Source organism: Parathielavia appendiculata (genome assembly GCF_033297405.1).
Source record: "Parathielavia appendiculata strain CBS 731.68 unplaced genomic scaffold N657scaffold_3, whole genome shotgun sequence".
NCBI lineage: Eukaryota > Fungi > Ascomycota > Sordariomycetes > Sordariales > Chaetomiaceae > Parathielavia > Parathielavia appendiculata.
In genome coordinates this window covers 971,433-984,292 of record NW_026944222.1, presented here as the reverse complement: position 1 = coordinate 984,292, position 12,860 = coordinate 971,433, and the positions used below count along the sequence as shown (strand labels likewise).

The following is a 12,860-nucleotide window of genomic DNA, read 5'->3' as shown; positions in this document are numbered from 1 at the left end:
CGCCCGTCCTTCTCAACGCCATGCTCACCAACCCATCCCCGACCCAAATTACCTGCTGTGGCACCTGCTCATGGCTTCCCAGCAATGTGCCCGTCAATTCTCAATCTTCCTCCCTGATCCACGGACTCCCCAAAAAATCAGTCCCTCAACCCTCGCGCACTCATGGCCTCCCTACTCCCCACGGGCGTTGAGTTATCCTCGTGGCTCCGGTTGCACTTTTGGCACCTATTTCCGGTCTCACGAGGGTGACTTATTTGGGCGCCAGTGACAGGGCAGATGTAGACGCGCTTGCTGTAGGGCTGGTGAAACTGGAAGCATGAGGGACACTCCTTGTCGGGCCGCATCGACGGGTTCTCGATGCGGTAGCCCGTGTTGGGGCACACAAACACCGACTGCCAGATGATGTCGTGGCAGGCCTGGCAGTGCACACACAGGCCGAGAGGGTTGTCGACCTCGATGCCGGTTGTGGGGCAGAAGAAGGATGGCTGTGCGGGGGGTGTTATCACTCCACTGTAAGATAGAAAATTTGTAGGGGAGACTGAAGTTCAGTGGTCAAGGGGATCAGTACCTGCACCGATGACTGTTTTTGGCCCATCTTTTTGTGCGACTATTGTGTGTGGTAAGGGGCTGAAGATGCGGTGGTGCTTCACAACGACGCGGTGGTTGAATTTTTATCGTGTAGACATAGTTCCGTCCTTTGACCGCCCTGTCCACGAAGCGGGGAGGTTTTACGGTATATCTGAGAGCCCCGGCGGTTGTCCGATCAGCGCGCGTGTTTTGTGGACGTATGACTGCCGTCATACGCACGTTGTTCGGGGGTTTGTGTAGAGTTGGGGCAGGGAAAGAGCAGTCGCCCAGAGGTCTGGAAGGATTCGAGGGGATGGGACGGTTTTCATCAGGGTTCTAAAGGGGGTAGGTGCTATCGGGTATCCCGATACCCCGAAGTGGATTACCACGCCACGTGCCGGTCAAGGGGCGGAAGAAGCACTGAGAGATTCTTGGGTTGCTTGGCTCGTGTTGGCTGTTTCTCGAAGAGGCATGGGAAGGTGAGATCAGGGACCGCGAATCCTGTACTGCGTAAACTTGTGCGCCGCAAAGGGGCGGAGGGCAGCCGAAAGTGGGGAGCATGATATCCAACTGCCCTTGGCTGCAACATTGGGCGTTAACAGATGCATGTTTATTGCCAGGCCATCCTAATGCGACAAGGCGTGCCAAGTCAAAGGGCTGCCCGAACCAGTCAAGGGGATCGCCAACAGCACGATGCTTTAGGCTAATTCTCCGGCCGCCCGGCCGCGCACGAGCGCTTGGCTGCAGTTTGTCGAAGGCGTGCGTCGCATATAACCATGAGGAGTGTAAGGATATGTGGTGGTCGGTATGCAGGTCTAGGTAAGACCGGGAACCCCCGCGAAGGCCGATGCGGTGTGAGCTGATGATGCCAGTGTGATGAGAGATTCTGGACTGGAAATGACTCTGACTGAAATTCGTCAACCTTTTTTGGGGCTCCGCTCAGGTTTGAAAGCCCCACAAAGATCGACGGCCCGCTCCGGATTCTCAGGGGGATGCTCTTCGAATTTCAACGGGAACGCGCTCCAAGCCCCGAGACCTTTTTGTAATTGAATCCAGGTCTGTTTGCCAGTCTGGAAACCGCACCATTCAAATCCAACGCAGACATGCAAGTGGCTTGTTTTAGCTCCCGATGTCTCTGCGCCACCAAAACGTGACGAGAACGTGGCACGGAACTTCCCGTAGTGCGACCGCCCAGGGTTATCTGCGCCTTTACTAGCGCCCTGCGCCCGGATTAAAGGAACCAAAATTGGCAGCACCGATCTTGGCGCCTGCCGCCACTTCAGGGGTTCAACTTCAACATTCCTCTACTCTATCCGTATCTCGTCGTTCCAGGCTTTGTGTAGCTGGGAGTTTAGCTGCCGCAGGAACTTGACATATGCACCACAAACAGTTGCTGGTGATTACTGGATGAAGATCGCCTTCTCAAGTTCTTAACTGCAACCGCACCCCTTACTAGCACCATAGATGCCCCCAAAACAGTATGTTCCCGCAGTAATCCAGGTCTCTGCTAACCAACTCCTACACTCCAGTCACCGTGATTGAATCATTACACCCATGCATCACGCGCCACCCTCTTGACACCGCCACTGCCTTTCTCCAGCGAACGATTCCACCGTCACCATGCTCCTACGTCTTCTTGACGTACACCTCCAGTCCCGACTGCACGACAAAGAACGAGGCGTTGGCCTCGAGCGGCCGCCCGGGGTGGGCTAGCTCGAACCGGTAGTCGCGCAGTAACCTCGGCACGACCTTGTTGATCTCGAGCAGTGCCAGGTTCCTGCCTATGCACAAGTGGCTGCCACCGCCAAACTACAGACGCTGTCAGGACATTTCTACAGAAAGAAAAGGGAGGCATTGATGAACTCACCTGGAACATGTACCTTTCCATCTTCCTGGCCCTCTCCTCGTCCTCCAGCCACCGCTCCGGCCTAAAGTCGTCCGCATCCTGCCCAAATATCTCCTTGTCCCGATGCAGTACCCACCCGTTGCATGCAATGGACGTTCCGCCGGGGAAAAAGTGACCGTCCAATTCTGCGCCCTCGGGCGGGACAAGCCGGGTGATGTTGAGGCCGACGGCGGGTCGCACGCGCATGGCCTCCTTGAGGCAGGCCTGCAGGTAGGGCAGGTTCTGCGACTGGTTCCAGGTGAGGTTGCCGTCGGCGGGGATGGTGCCCGTGCGGACGGCGTCTTCGAGCTCACGCAGGATAGCCGGGTAGACGCGCTTGTCGTCGAGGATGTGCCAGAAGAAGGACTGCATGGTCGAGGCGGTCGAGTCGGAGCCGGCGAAGCTGGGAAGGGTCAGTCACACTTCTCCCTCAGGGACAATATCATGATGTGGGTGGATGGGGACGGGGAGCCTCACATGGCACCGTGCGCTACCGCAAACACATCCCCCTCCCTGAATCTCTCCGGGTCCTTGAGATGCCCCTGGATCAAGCTCGCCATCAGATCCTGCCTCCCATCGCCGCTCCTCAACAACCCGCCATTGTCCTTATCAAACGGCTGCCGCCGAGCCATCTCCTCGAGCGCCATCCTCGTAATCAGCGCGTTCTTGGTGCTCAGCCACGGGATAAACTGCCACAGCGGGTTCCGCCTCAGAAGGTGATCCAACTCGGGCACCTGCCCAACAATTCCGTTATACGTCTGCGACTTGTCAATCGTCTTGATTGCATTATCCACATCCCTCCCCTCAGCCAGGAACCCAAAGCTCCTGCTAAACGCCACCTCGCCGAGCACATCAAACGCAAAGAAATGCAAATAATCCCCCAGATCAAACACACCCCTGCCCGCCGCAATATGCTCATCAATCTTCCTCATCAACAATTCAATTGTGTCATTAATAAACGGGCTGAGCTGCTGCATGGCCGCCATGCCGTATGGCACGTTGGCGACGCGCTTCTTCATGGCGTGCACGTCCTCGCGCGTCTCGGTGAAAATGTCCGGGTTCTCGGGCGGCGGGAACACGCCGTAGAAGGGCGTCTTGAAGAAGCGCTTGCCCGCGCTCAGCAGGCTGCGCGCGGCCTCGGGTGATGAGATGGACACCTCGTCGGGCGCGATGCGCACCACGGGGCCGTATTTGCGGTGCAGCGCGATGTGCTCCAGGTGCGTGCTGCCCGAGGCGGTGGATTTGACTTTCCAGAGGCGGGTCATGGAGGCTAGGAAGGGGCCGGGGTATTTTCGGAGCGGCGAGGCATAGCGTTTGTAAACGGCGCGGAGGACGAGGGAGGAGAGCAGGATGGCGGCCCAGTGAGTGGTGAGGAAGGCCAGCGCGACACCAAGGATGGTTTGGGCCCACCGATCCCGGTCGTCGGTCTTGAGGACGCCCATTGTGATGGAGGCGGTGACTGCTGGGGCCGGCAGCAAAAGATCAGGGTGTTGAACCTAGGCGGAGGAGATTGTTTCGGGGCGAAAGGGTGACTGTTCGGCGGGCAGCTGTTGAAGTTGCCAGTCCCAGGAGGTTATAAGTTACAGTGGCTCGGGCCGGGAGGACGTGAGCGCGGCGGTCATGGGAATTATTAGCCAGCTGTATCCATACATTCAGCACGAGATCCCCTCACGCCCAAAAGGGGCTTCTTGCCGCGCTCGGCTTGGGGCATCTGCCGATTCCGTCGCAGCCATGATGGATATCCGCCAAGGCACGGTTGAACATCACAGCAGCTGTAGCCCGGCCACTCGGGCCATTGGCTGATAAAGACGGTTGCAAGTGATGGGATGTCAGGCGGATGTAAGACCGCGAGTCCAATCAACGGCGGGGGGGACTCGGATATCAGAAGTAGGGAGCGAGTGGCAATGCGGAGAAGCGCCAGGGACCAAGGTAGGTAGCTCTTGAGCTCTCAGACACCAGAAAAAGTTAGCCCAATGTCAACCACCTCGAAAGCAGCATGGTTGACAGAGAGCAAGGATGATGGTATGACTTCCAGTCTACTCTTTCGTACGGTATAAATCGCTTCCTGATTGCGCTCGTTAAGGCGACGTTCTGGGAAGAGCTCGAAACCTTGAAGCAGGAACAAACCATTCTCTTCGACTGGGATATGTCATAGAATCAGAGCAGGTGTTTGCTGTGATGTGCAGGGACAGTGAGTCTTGGAGTCGGATGGTGGGGTTGTTGGAAGCCCTCGGCAGTTGAACTGGAGCCTCAGTCTGTTTCAGGACCTGGGCAGTCCGAAGATCAGTGTTTCCGGAACCCAACCTACGGATATACCAACGTATTGTTGGGTGCAGGACAAACTTACCTGGTACCTGTTCAGGGTCGCTGGTGTTGTGGGTTATCATTGTTCTTGCTGAGCTCATCTCAGCACGAACAGGGACGAATCAAACTGCCTGTATCGGCGTGATGGGCTACTTCTTTCCCCTGTAATGGAGGAATAGATTTGGTCATCTCCGACAATACAGGTAGCCACATACTGAGTGGTATCCATGGCAAGGTATCTCATACTGTCTGAGGCAATGGATACCCCAGGTAGTGAGGTGAAATGATGAAGTGGGATGAAGGTACCCGATTCTCCACGTTTGGTGGAGGCTCGTCCCGCCCCCGCAAATCGTTTCCTTGGCATCTCAAGTGGTTCCGGATTCAACGCAGTCGTACGACTCTCAGGAGTCAATGCAAGTAGATCGAGATGGTCTCCGACTACTACCGAATCGTGAAGGTAGGGGGGAGATAGTGTTGGGCTCCGACGCGAAAACGGCGTGCCTTCGTCTGATGGGCGCAGAAATGACCAAATATGTTTCGGTCCGCGCCGTCATAACCCCCCAAGACGCCGTACGCGGAATGATTTATCTGCGTGGACGAATCTGGTTTAGTGATTCAAAGCATAGGCAAAAGACAGGCAGGATAACTTTATCAAATGACCAGTATTAGACCTGAATATCAACCCCGACTTTTCCTCTCCCAGACTCCGAAACTCCAGCCATGACGCAAAGCCGAGCTCGACAGACAAGCAGAAAGAAACGCCCGTGGTGATCATGCCTCCAGAGCCTGCCAAATGATCCTTAGACATCGACCTTCTTCTTCGCCGCAGCCTTCTGCTTCTTCAGTTTGTCCTTCCGTTCCGCAATCTCCTTGTCAAGCGTCTCATCGTTGCTTTCCGGCAAAGCCTTCTTCGGCTTTTTCTTCGGCCGCTCATCCGTCACAGGCTCCGCCGCCGGCGGCTCGGCTTCAGCCTCAAGTGACTTCCGCTTCTTGCCAATGTTGGGCTTCTCCCCGCGATTCTTGCCCGGAAGGGCGCCTGGCGGCTGCTGGCCGTCGGGGACGATCTTGGACTCGTCCAGCCAAAGCTCGCTTGTCTGGTAGATGGGCAAAGCGGCCGTCTCGGGCCCCTTGACGTAGATGTTGCGCACGTTCTGCCACTTTTGCGGGACGAACCGGTCCACCATCTCGCGCACCACCGTGTCGATGTTGGCTGCCAGCTTCTCCGGCTCCCAGCTGGCGTATCCGACCTTGACTGCCGTGTTAGTGGATGGGCTGAGGTGAACAAGCGCTGCGCCGATGGCCTTTTGCACCTCAGCCACAATCTCGGGAATCGGCCGGGCATTGACGTTCTCAGCAGGGTCGCGCTTCTGTTTCTTGCCCTTTGGAGCCGGTACCCGCTTTCCGTCAACCTTCTGCCGGGGCGCCATCAGAACGACCGGAATCGGCCGTTTTGTCGTCGTCTTGTAGAAGCTCTTTCCGAGAGCCTTGGGTAGGCGGTTGATGATCCGATCATCGGCGAGAAAGACGTTGTGCTCGCTAAAGAGCTTCCGCTGGGCCTCGTACGCCTTGAACTTCGCCCTCAGGTGGCTGATGTCAATGACTCTGCCGATCTTGGCCCGTAAATCCTCTGGGAATTCGTCGGCGACGGCATTCTTGTACCACCGCTGTGGGTCGGCCGTTATCAAGCAGACGCTGAGCTCTTCGCTGGTGTTTAGTGGGTTTGGGAGAACTATTTTCCCTGGTTGAAGGCCTGTATATTGTCAGTGTATGTTCTAGGACAGTGCAAATTGCACGATGACATCAGCGGAGTAAGGAGGAAGTGGTATGCGAAGCTGCTAGCTATCGCCAACCAACCACCTCAGAGCATCACAACAAGGATGGCAACTGTTCAAATGACATACGATGTGAATCATGGATGTGCTTCTTCGTCGTAAGGGTGAGCCAGACAGGTGTCTCGGCGATTGTTGACTCCTCGTCCGCGAGTAGGTTCTGCTTGCCGTCGTCGCGCGGCGTCGTGGCCGCCTTCTTAATGTGCGCGACGAGCGCTTTGCAGGCTTTTAGAGTCTGCTCAGGGTCCACCGGGACTGAGCCACCAAAGGCCTTCGTGACAGCTCTGGATTTAGACATTGTTGCGGATTGGGGGTTACAGCGATGTTGTCGGTCGTCGCAATTGAAATCGCGATTCTGCCCGTTCTCTTTGAACGGTCCCAATCGAACCGAATTTTTGGCTTATCCGGAAGACTTGTTTTTCCGTTTATCGCTGTGAACGGGACCACGTCCTGTCATTGGCAGATTTGATCCCTGCCACTTACTGAATGGGGCAGGTGGGACTCACTGGCCCGGCCGTGCATCTGCTGCATCGGAACCTCGTCCTCAAGCTGCATGGTCATCGTTTTCTATGTATGAACTGTCTGGTTTCAATTTGGCCATAGGATGGCATCAAGCAGGACCTGACAGCCCACAAGCACACGGAGATGAACCCAAATTCATATCATTTCTTACTCGCAACCATAACTACATCAACATTAAGGACGAGAAGAAGGTCCTCCCACCCAAACTCTTACATCTTCGCTTTTCTTCTTTCTCCATCTCATGCAAACAGAAAGCGATCGCTAAGGCCTGATTGAGACGTCCTCTCTCAGACAGGACAGCAGCGCCATGGCTTGCCAACCAATTATACACCAACAAAATTACGCCTTGCGCTATGCAGCTCCTGCTAAAAGCAAACAGATAGACGGGTACAGCGTGGAAGGCGAGGAGACCGAGCAATATCCGACACAAATAGGGGTAAGGGAGTTTTTCCCAAGCACAGACAGGCGCATGCAGTCGTCGCTTCAGTTGTTGGCTGCGACAAATTGACGAACGATATAAGGATACATGGCTCGTTGACTCCCGCGCCACGGCGGCGCTGATGATCAAGGAGTCTTGGGCCGCTTCCAGTAATATTGCTGCAGGGAGATCATCAACATCAGCCACTCACGCTCCGACAAACGACAAGAAAGCCGGAACTCACCTTGTGCTGCTTCCGACAATTCCTCAGACTCGGCTTCCGGAGCCCGTCCGTGACCGCCAACCGCCTCGCCTCATCCGTGTCCAGCTCCGGCGTGTAGTAGTACTCACTCTCGAGCGGCTTGCCAGCCGCGTCCTTGCCCTGCCGGCGGATGATGCCGATGCAGGGCGTCGACTCGATGATGATGCGCAGCTGCTCCTTGGTTACGCCCTTGCGATCGTCCGCGGGCAGGTTGTTCATGATGGTCGACAGCGGCGTCGACGACAGACGCGAGAAGGCCAGTTGGTTGATCATGTGGTTGGTGATCGTCTCTTTCGCCTCGGGACTGAGGCCAGCGAGCGAAGCTGAGCTGGCGGTGGAGTGAACGGGGTCCGCTGCTGGCGTGTTGGCGTCTGAGAGGCCGAGAGGGGACGACTCCAGCACGTCGGCGAGCGGGTTGCGGGTGGCGGATTGTTTTTGGGGAGTGGCAGCGGAAAATGAAGTGAAGCGACCAGAGATGCCTGCGCCAAAGGCAAAGGAGTGCATAATCGGGTCATTCTCGTTCAGGCCGTTCTCGTCGTCAGACTGCGGGTCGCTCAGGTCGCTGGAGAAACTCTCGGTCGCCACATGCGTCATGAAGCTGGCGCCAGCGTTACCCGGCTCGGAGCGTTGAGGGGACTTCTCGTCGGCACTGGCATCTTCATAGATCTCCACCGGCGCATCGTCGTCTTCATTTGCGCGTGGCAACAAGTTGTCGAGACTTCTGGCCGAGGTGGAGGCATTGGCCGGCGTGGGCGACTCCGGGCTGGCAAGACGAGTCGTCCTCCTGAGTGGACTGCCGTGCAACTCGGATCCTGCCCTTGGAACCCTCAAACGTGGAGACTCGTCCCACGTTGAATCGCTAAGATGGCCCAACACGTCTTGGTCCTTATCCCGACGCGGCCACCGAACGAACGCCCTCGCGTCCTGGACGTCAATCATAATCTCGGCACCTTCCGTTTCCGACATGAACGAGTCTCCCTTGGCCAACTCCCACGTCTGTCCTTGGCAGTGCAGCTTCATCCCATTCCAACCGTTGCAGATGACTTCGATCTTGTTGGGTTCCAGCGGGGCGGTTGCCGCGATATACCGGGCTTTGACATGCACCCTGCTAATCAGACGGTTTGCCGAGAGTTGGTAGTGGGACGAGCTGCTGGACCTGCCCATCAGCACCGTCTCGCCGTTTTCTTTGAGCTCTACCGACGGAACATTGGAGAGAGGGGCGCGTTCGGAGACTGTTGACTGCGTCCGCTGAAGTGCGGGTCGCGATCCGAGGCGCGGAGGGCTCGAAGAAAGGATGCCGGTGCTCGAGGTTGGAACCGGGGTAGGGTACTTGAGGAAGGCATGGGAGTTTGCATGCCGTTTCGATGGTCGCGGCAGGCCTGGCGAGGACGAGAGGGGCTCGAATGCCGGGAGCAGTGAAGGAGCAGGCCGCTTCACGCCCGCTATGGTGGGCAGGGTCGGCTCGAGAGCCTTGCTGCCCGTCGACGGGGAGGAGTCCATATCTCGAGCTTGTCACGCCTTGATCATGACAATTGCCGAGAATGCAAGTTCCAACGAGGTCGACAACGCTTTGAAAAGTGTGGGCCGGAAACTAGGGCGTGGTAGTCACGTCAAGACGCGTCGGTTGCGGCCCTTTTTTCGAGCTCCAGTCGGCCAGTACCGCGTTTAAGTCAAGCCAGTTTGGACGGGAACAGAAGGAATGCCTAGGCCGGAGATCACAGTGCAAAGCGGAAAGGATAACAGAGAAGTCGTTCTACCGGCGGTTCGAAATTTGCATAGGTGGTCTGGTTGAAGGGGGCCCAAATGTGCCGGGGTGGTGGGGATTTGGTATTTAATAAAAGAGCAGGTCGTGGTCGTGTCTGCGGGACCGTGCCGTGGTCTCGGCATTGGAGCGCGCGGTTTTGTTAAGAGGAGCCAGTGGTGGGCGCGTTTAGCGTGCCCGAGCCCACTGGCAGGCGCGTCTGGCCGCGGACGAAATGTTTTCCAGCGTAATTACACCCTGCATTTACAGGCCCAGGTACTGACAGCTCCAGCAACACAACAACCCTAACCCACCCCACCATCACAACTACAATCCAAGCCATAGATACACCAGCTTCGGCTTCGAGTAACATCTTGGAACCTGACAGCCAAGTTGAAGTTTCGTGCGCAGGGCGGCCACTCCACAGGTCTCTGTGGGTTGCCCCTGGATCCACGACACTCATCCCGACGTCAAGCTCTCAGAACCTCCGTCACTAAGCTGAGAACAGAAATGGATCCCGCGCGAGGCACGGCTGAACGGATGGAGAACGGCGGTGCGCCACAACAAAGTCCATTCCCGCTGTCTTGATAAATTACTCAGTCCAACAAACGCCCTATCCCCTTCCCAGAAATCCTTGTTGCCATGCCCTCGCTATGTCGCGGAACAAATAAACCCATCCATGTGACAGATATACCACGAGCTCCGTTGCTCCCTGCTGCTTTGCCGCGACAATTACCCAGGCACCCATACCCAGAACCCATGTGTACCCAAATATGATAGATAATATGCGCCTTGAAGTGAAAAAGACAGAAGGTGCTGCGCATGTCAATGTGTCAAGAATCCTTCCATCACAAATCATCTCCGCCGCCGTTCCGATTCCCGCGGCGCGGGTCCGACCTCCCCCGCCGCAGGTTCAGCGGGCCATAAAAGTCGCCGAATGCCTCCTTCAGTAGCTCCTCAGACAGCTGCATGTGATCGCCCGGTGCAGTGCGGAACTTGAGCCCGCCCTTGCGGTCGAGCGCGCGCAGGCCGAGCCAGTCCTCGGTGTACAAGCGGCGGGCGCGCAGGGGCGTGCTCTCAGTGCCGTTGACCTCCTCGAACCAAGCTGTCTCCTTGGGGATGACGGTCGTGTCGTCCTCAAACATGTACATGACGAAGTTGTCCAGCTGGGCAATGTTCTTCTTGTAGGTCTCGTTCTTGGCCTCGCGCTCGTTGTTGATGTCGGCCAGGAAGTTGGAATGCTCCAGGTACTGCTCGTATTCCTCCGGGTTGCGGTAGTACTGCGCGGGGACGAGCCTGCTCTGGACCGTGCTGCTCCAGGCGTCGCCTCTCAGCACGGCCATGGCCACCCGGCAAACCCAGTCGGTCGGGGTGCAGTCGCGGAAGGCAGAGATGCCGTTGTGTTGCGAGCCGAAGGTGATGAGGCTGCGCACCGGCGGGTTGTTGCAGCGCTCGACGTATGCGCGGAGGAACTGGCCGCCTTGGGAGAAGCCGAGCGCATCGATGGCCGGAGCGGTCGAGAGGATTGGGTGTGCGGCAAAGTCGGCACAGACTTTAGCTACTTGTTCGGTCAGGTTGCCAACGAAAGAGGCGTATCGGTCGCGCGCGGCGTTCTCGTCCATGCGGATCGGGTAGACGAGCGTCCCTGGGTTGACTTCTTCGGCGAGTTCGGCCACGCTTCGCATGCCGTCGCCGTTGTAAGTGTCGCCGAGGCCTAAGAATTTTCGCGTTAGCAACGAACAGCTTTCCTCGTCGGCTAATCAAGGTGCGCCTACCGTGCCAGATTACCAGTGGCAGCGGAGTGTCGTCCTCATCGCCATCGCCACGTTGCCTTTCCACAGGCTTCGCGATCGTGGTTGTGATCAGCGACCCGATGAACAGCAGCCGCAAGCCTTGGAGAATCGCCATGTTGAAGAGTATGAGAGGTGAGATACAAAGAGAAGTGCAGTAAGCACCCGCAATTGGGTTTGACAGGTTAACTCATTCAGCCGCCGATGTCTCGCGAAGTCGGGGTCGGGAACGGGAGTTTGCGGGAAGCGGAAACGCATTGCGTCGGGCTGGCAGCCAACCGCTTGTCAAGGACCCCATAATGCTGGTCGAATGCAAGCTTCCCATTGGCTAGAGCTCGTGCGGGTCTTAAGCCAAACAGATTCCAGGTCGCAGCTTCTCAAACTTCCGTTTTCACTTTTTCAACGTCAACAACGAACCACTGCCACCGATCTCGAACCACCTACATTGGAGACCCTCGACTGGATAGAGAGTCTCCGTTTATAAGTAAGTATAAGCCCGCTCTCTTGTGTCTTTCCTCCTCCAGACCGTCATGATGATAGTAGGTTCTCAAACAATGTTTCAAGACGGGGCTGAGACCTTTCTGTGATTATAAGTCAACCTACTGAAGCGCTCAACATCCTTCCCCTTTTTGCACTGCACCAGTCGTGGCGGAGACTTCAGCTAACTCCATTTGCAGAACTTTTGCTGTTGCCCGGGCGGTGATGCTCGACAACAAGCGATGGCGACGCCATCGCTCCGGTATCATGAAGCCGGGCCGATCCCTCTACTAACAACACGGCCGTCACGCTATCCTCCCCCTTGCGGCCTGTTGCTAGATTCTAATACCACATTATCTCTCCGCCCGCACCTTGGTACAATCAGAGCGTGCGTTAAGATTTCTTGCGACAATTTGGGGCGACTTGATTTTGAACCAGGCCATGGTGCCTGTCGCACGTTTCTTCTGCGTACCAGGTAGAACTACTTAGCACTTCCCCATCATGCTTGCCTGGTGCGGCAGCGGTTTTGGAGCCACCTGAGCTGTGGCCGTCACCGTCGTCCAGCTAGTGCTCGTGCTTGTCAGGAAGCTCGCCACTGGAGCCGTCACCGGCGCATTCGTCTGGTCCCCTGATGTGATCTGCGGAGCTGGCACTGTCGCAGCAACGGCGTGCAGCACAGCGACGGTTGTCTCAGGAACCCGTCTCGTTGGATTCCGGCTCTCAATGGAAGCGCCGCGCCACCCTCGTTGCTTGTGCCACCCACAAACTCCCAGAGTCCGCAAGCTCCCGCCGCGTCAACCCTGACATTCTCCGACACTGTATCGTGGAGTCTCAAAACTCCCATCCACGACAAAAACCAGTTTGGCTCCTCTGGCCACGATTGAGTCATTGGATCAGTAGCAATCCTGATTGTTTACCTGACCTAGCTTGCTGGATTTGCCAGTCACAGAGACAAATGCCTGTTCTTAACTCACCATGACCTCAGCCAGTTGGACCTCTAGAAGCCAACCTACACCTTCCGGAATCACTTTAAATTGGGCATCTCCAACCTGAAGTCTGTTGGGT

At 56.7% G+C, this 12,860-nt stretch overlaps 7 protein-coding genes across 7 annotated transcripts; all 7 read right to left on the bottom strand.

Moving 5' to 3' along the window:
- Positions 1 to 137: 137 nt before the first annotated feature.
- On the bottom strand, positions 138 to 595 carry N657DRAFT_678831 (uncharacterized protein; the record flags this gene model as incomplete). Its single annotated transcript, XM_062796116.1, has 2 exons — positions 138 to 485; positions 569 to 595. 2 exons carry the CDS (start codon positions 593 to 595, stop codon positions 138 to 140), a joined length of 375 nt encoding a protein of 124 aa, XP_062649552.1.
- Positions 596 to 2,193: 1,598 nt separating this feature from the next.
- On the bottom strand, positions 2,194 to 3,894 carry N657DRAFT_567471 (cytochrome P450; the record flags this gene model as incomplete). Its single annotated transcript, XM_062788511.1, has 3 exons — positions 2,194 to 2,376; positions 2,435 to 2,855; positions 2,930 to 3,894. The coding sequence occupies 3 exons, from the start codon at positions 3,892 to 3,894 to the stop codon at positions 2,194 to 2,196; spliced, it is 1,569 nt and encodes a 522-aa protein (XP_062649551.1).
- Positions 3,895 to 5,266: 1,372 nt separating this feature from the next.
- N657DRAFT_642530 (ribosomal protein L1) lies at positions 5,267 to 6,937 on the bottom strand. The gene is made up of 2 exons (XM_062792364.1): positions 6,658 to 6,937; positions 5,267 to 6,506 (listed from the first exon to the last, which is right to left on the bottom strand). The coding sequence occupies exons 1-2, from the start codon at positions 6,881 to 6,883 to the stop codon at positions 5,557 to 5,559; spliced, it is 1,176 nt and encodes a 391-aa protein (XP_062649550.1). The 5' UTR covers positions 6,884 to 6,937; the 3' UTR covers positions 5,267 to 5,556.
- Positions 6,938 to 7,234: 297 nt separating this feature from the next.
- Positions 7,235 to 9,622, bottom strand: N657DRAFT_642529 (uncharacterized protein). The gene is made up of 2 exons (XM_062792363.1): positions 7,770 to 9,622; positions 7,235 to 7,704 (listed from the first exon to the last, which is right to left on the bottom strand). Exons 1-2 carry the CDS (start codon positions 9,285 to 9,287, stop codon positions 7,672 to 7,674), a joined length of 1,551 nt encoding a protein of 516 aa, XP_062649549.1. The 5' UTR covers positions 9,288 to 9,622; the 3' UTR covers positions 7,235 to 7,671.
- A 6-nt stretch (positions 9,623 to 9,628) lies between these two features.
- Positions 9,629 to 10,045, bottom strand: N657DRAFT_278247 (uncharacterized protein). The gene has a single exon (XM_062786588.1). It carries the CDS (start codon positions 9,989 to 9,991, stop codon positions 9,692 to 9,694), a length of 300 nt encoding a protein of 99 aa, XP_062649548.1. The 5' UTR covers positions 9,992 to 10,045; the 3' UTR covers positions 9,629 to 9,691.
- N657DRAFT_591536 (palmitoyl-hydrolase-like protein) lies at positions 9,879 to 11,453 on the bottom strand. The gene is made up of 2 exons (XM_062789911.1): positions 11,304 to 11,453; positions 9,879 to 11,242 (listed from the first exon to the last, which is right to left on the bottom strand). The coding sequence occupies exons 1-2, from the start codon at positions 11,434 to 11,436 to the stop codon at positions 10,377 to 10,379; spliced, it is 999 nt and encodes a 332-aa protein (XP_062649547.1). The 5' UTR covers positions 11,437 to 11,453; the 3' UTR covers positions 9,879 to 10,376.
- An 884-nt stretch (positions 11,454 to 12,337) lies between these two features.
- On the bottom strand, positions 12,338 to 12,835 carry N657DRAFT_278221 (uncharacterized protein). Its single transcript, XM_062786587.1, has one exon. It carries the CDS (start codon positions 12,682 to 12,684, stop codon positions 12,400 to 12,402), a length of 285 nt encoding a protein of 94 aa, XP_062649546.1. The 5' UTR covers positions 12,685 to 12,835; the 3' UTR covers positions 12,338 to 12,399.
- Positions 12,836 to 12,860: the final 25 nt, after the last annotated feature.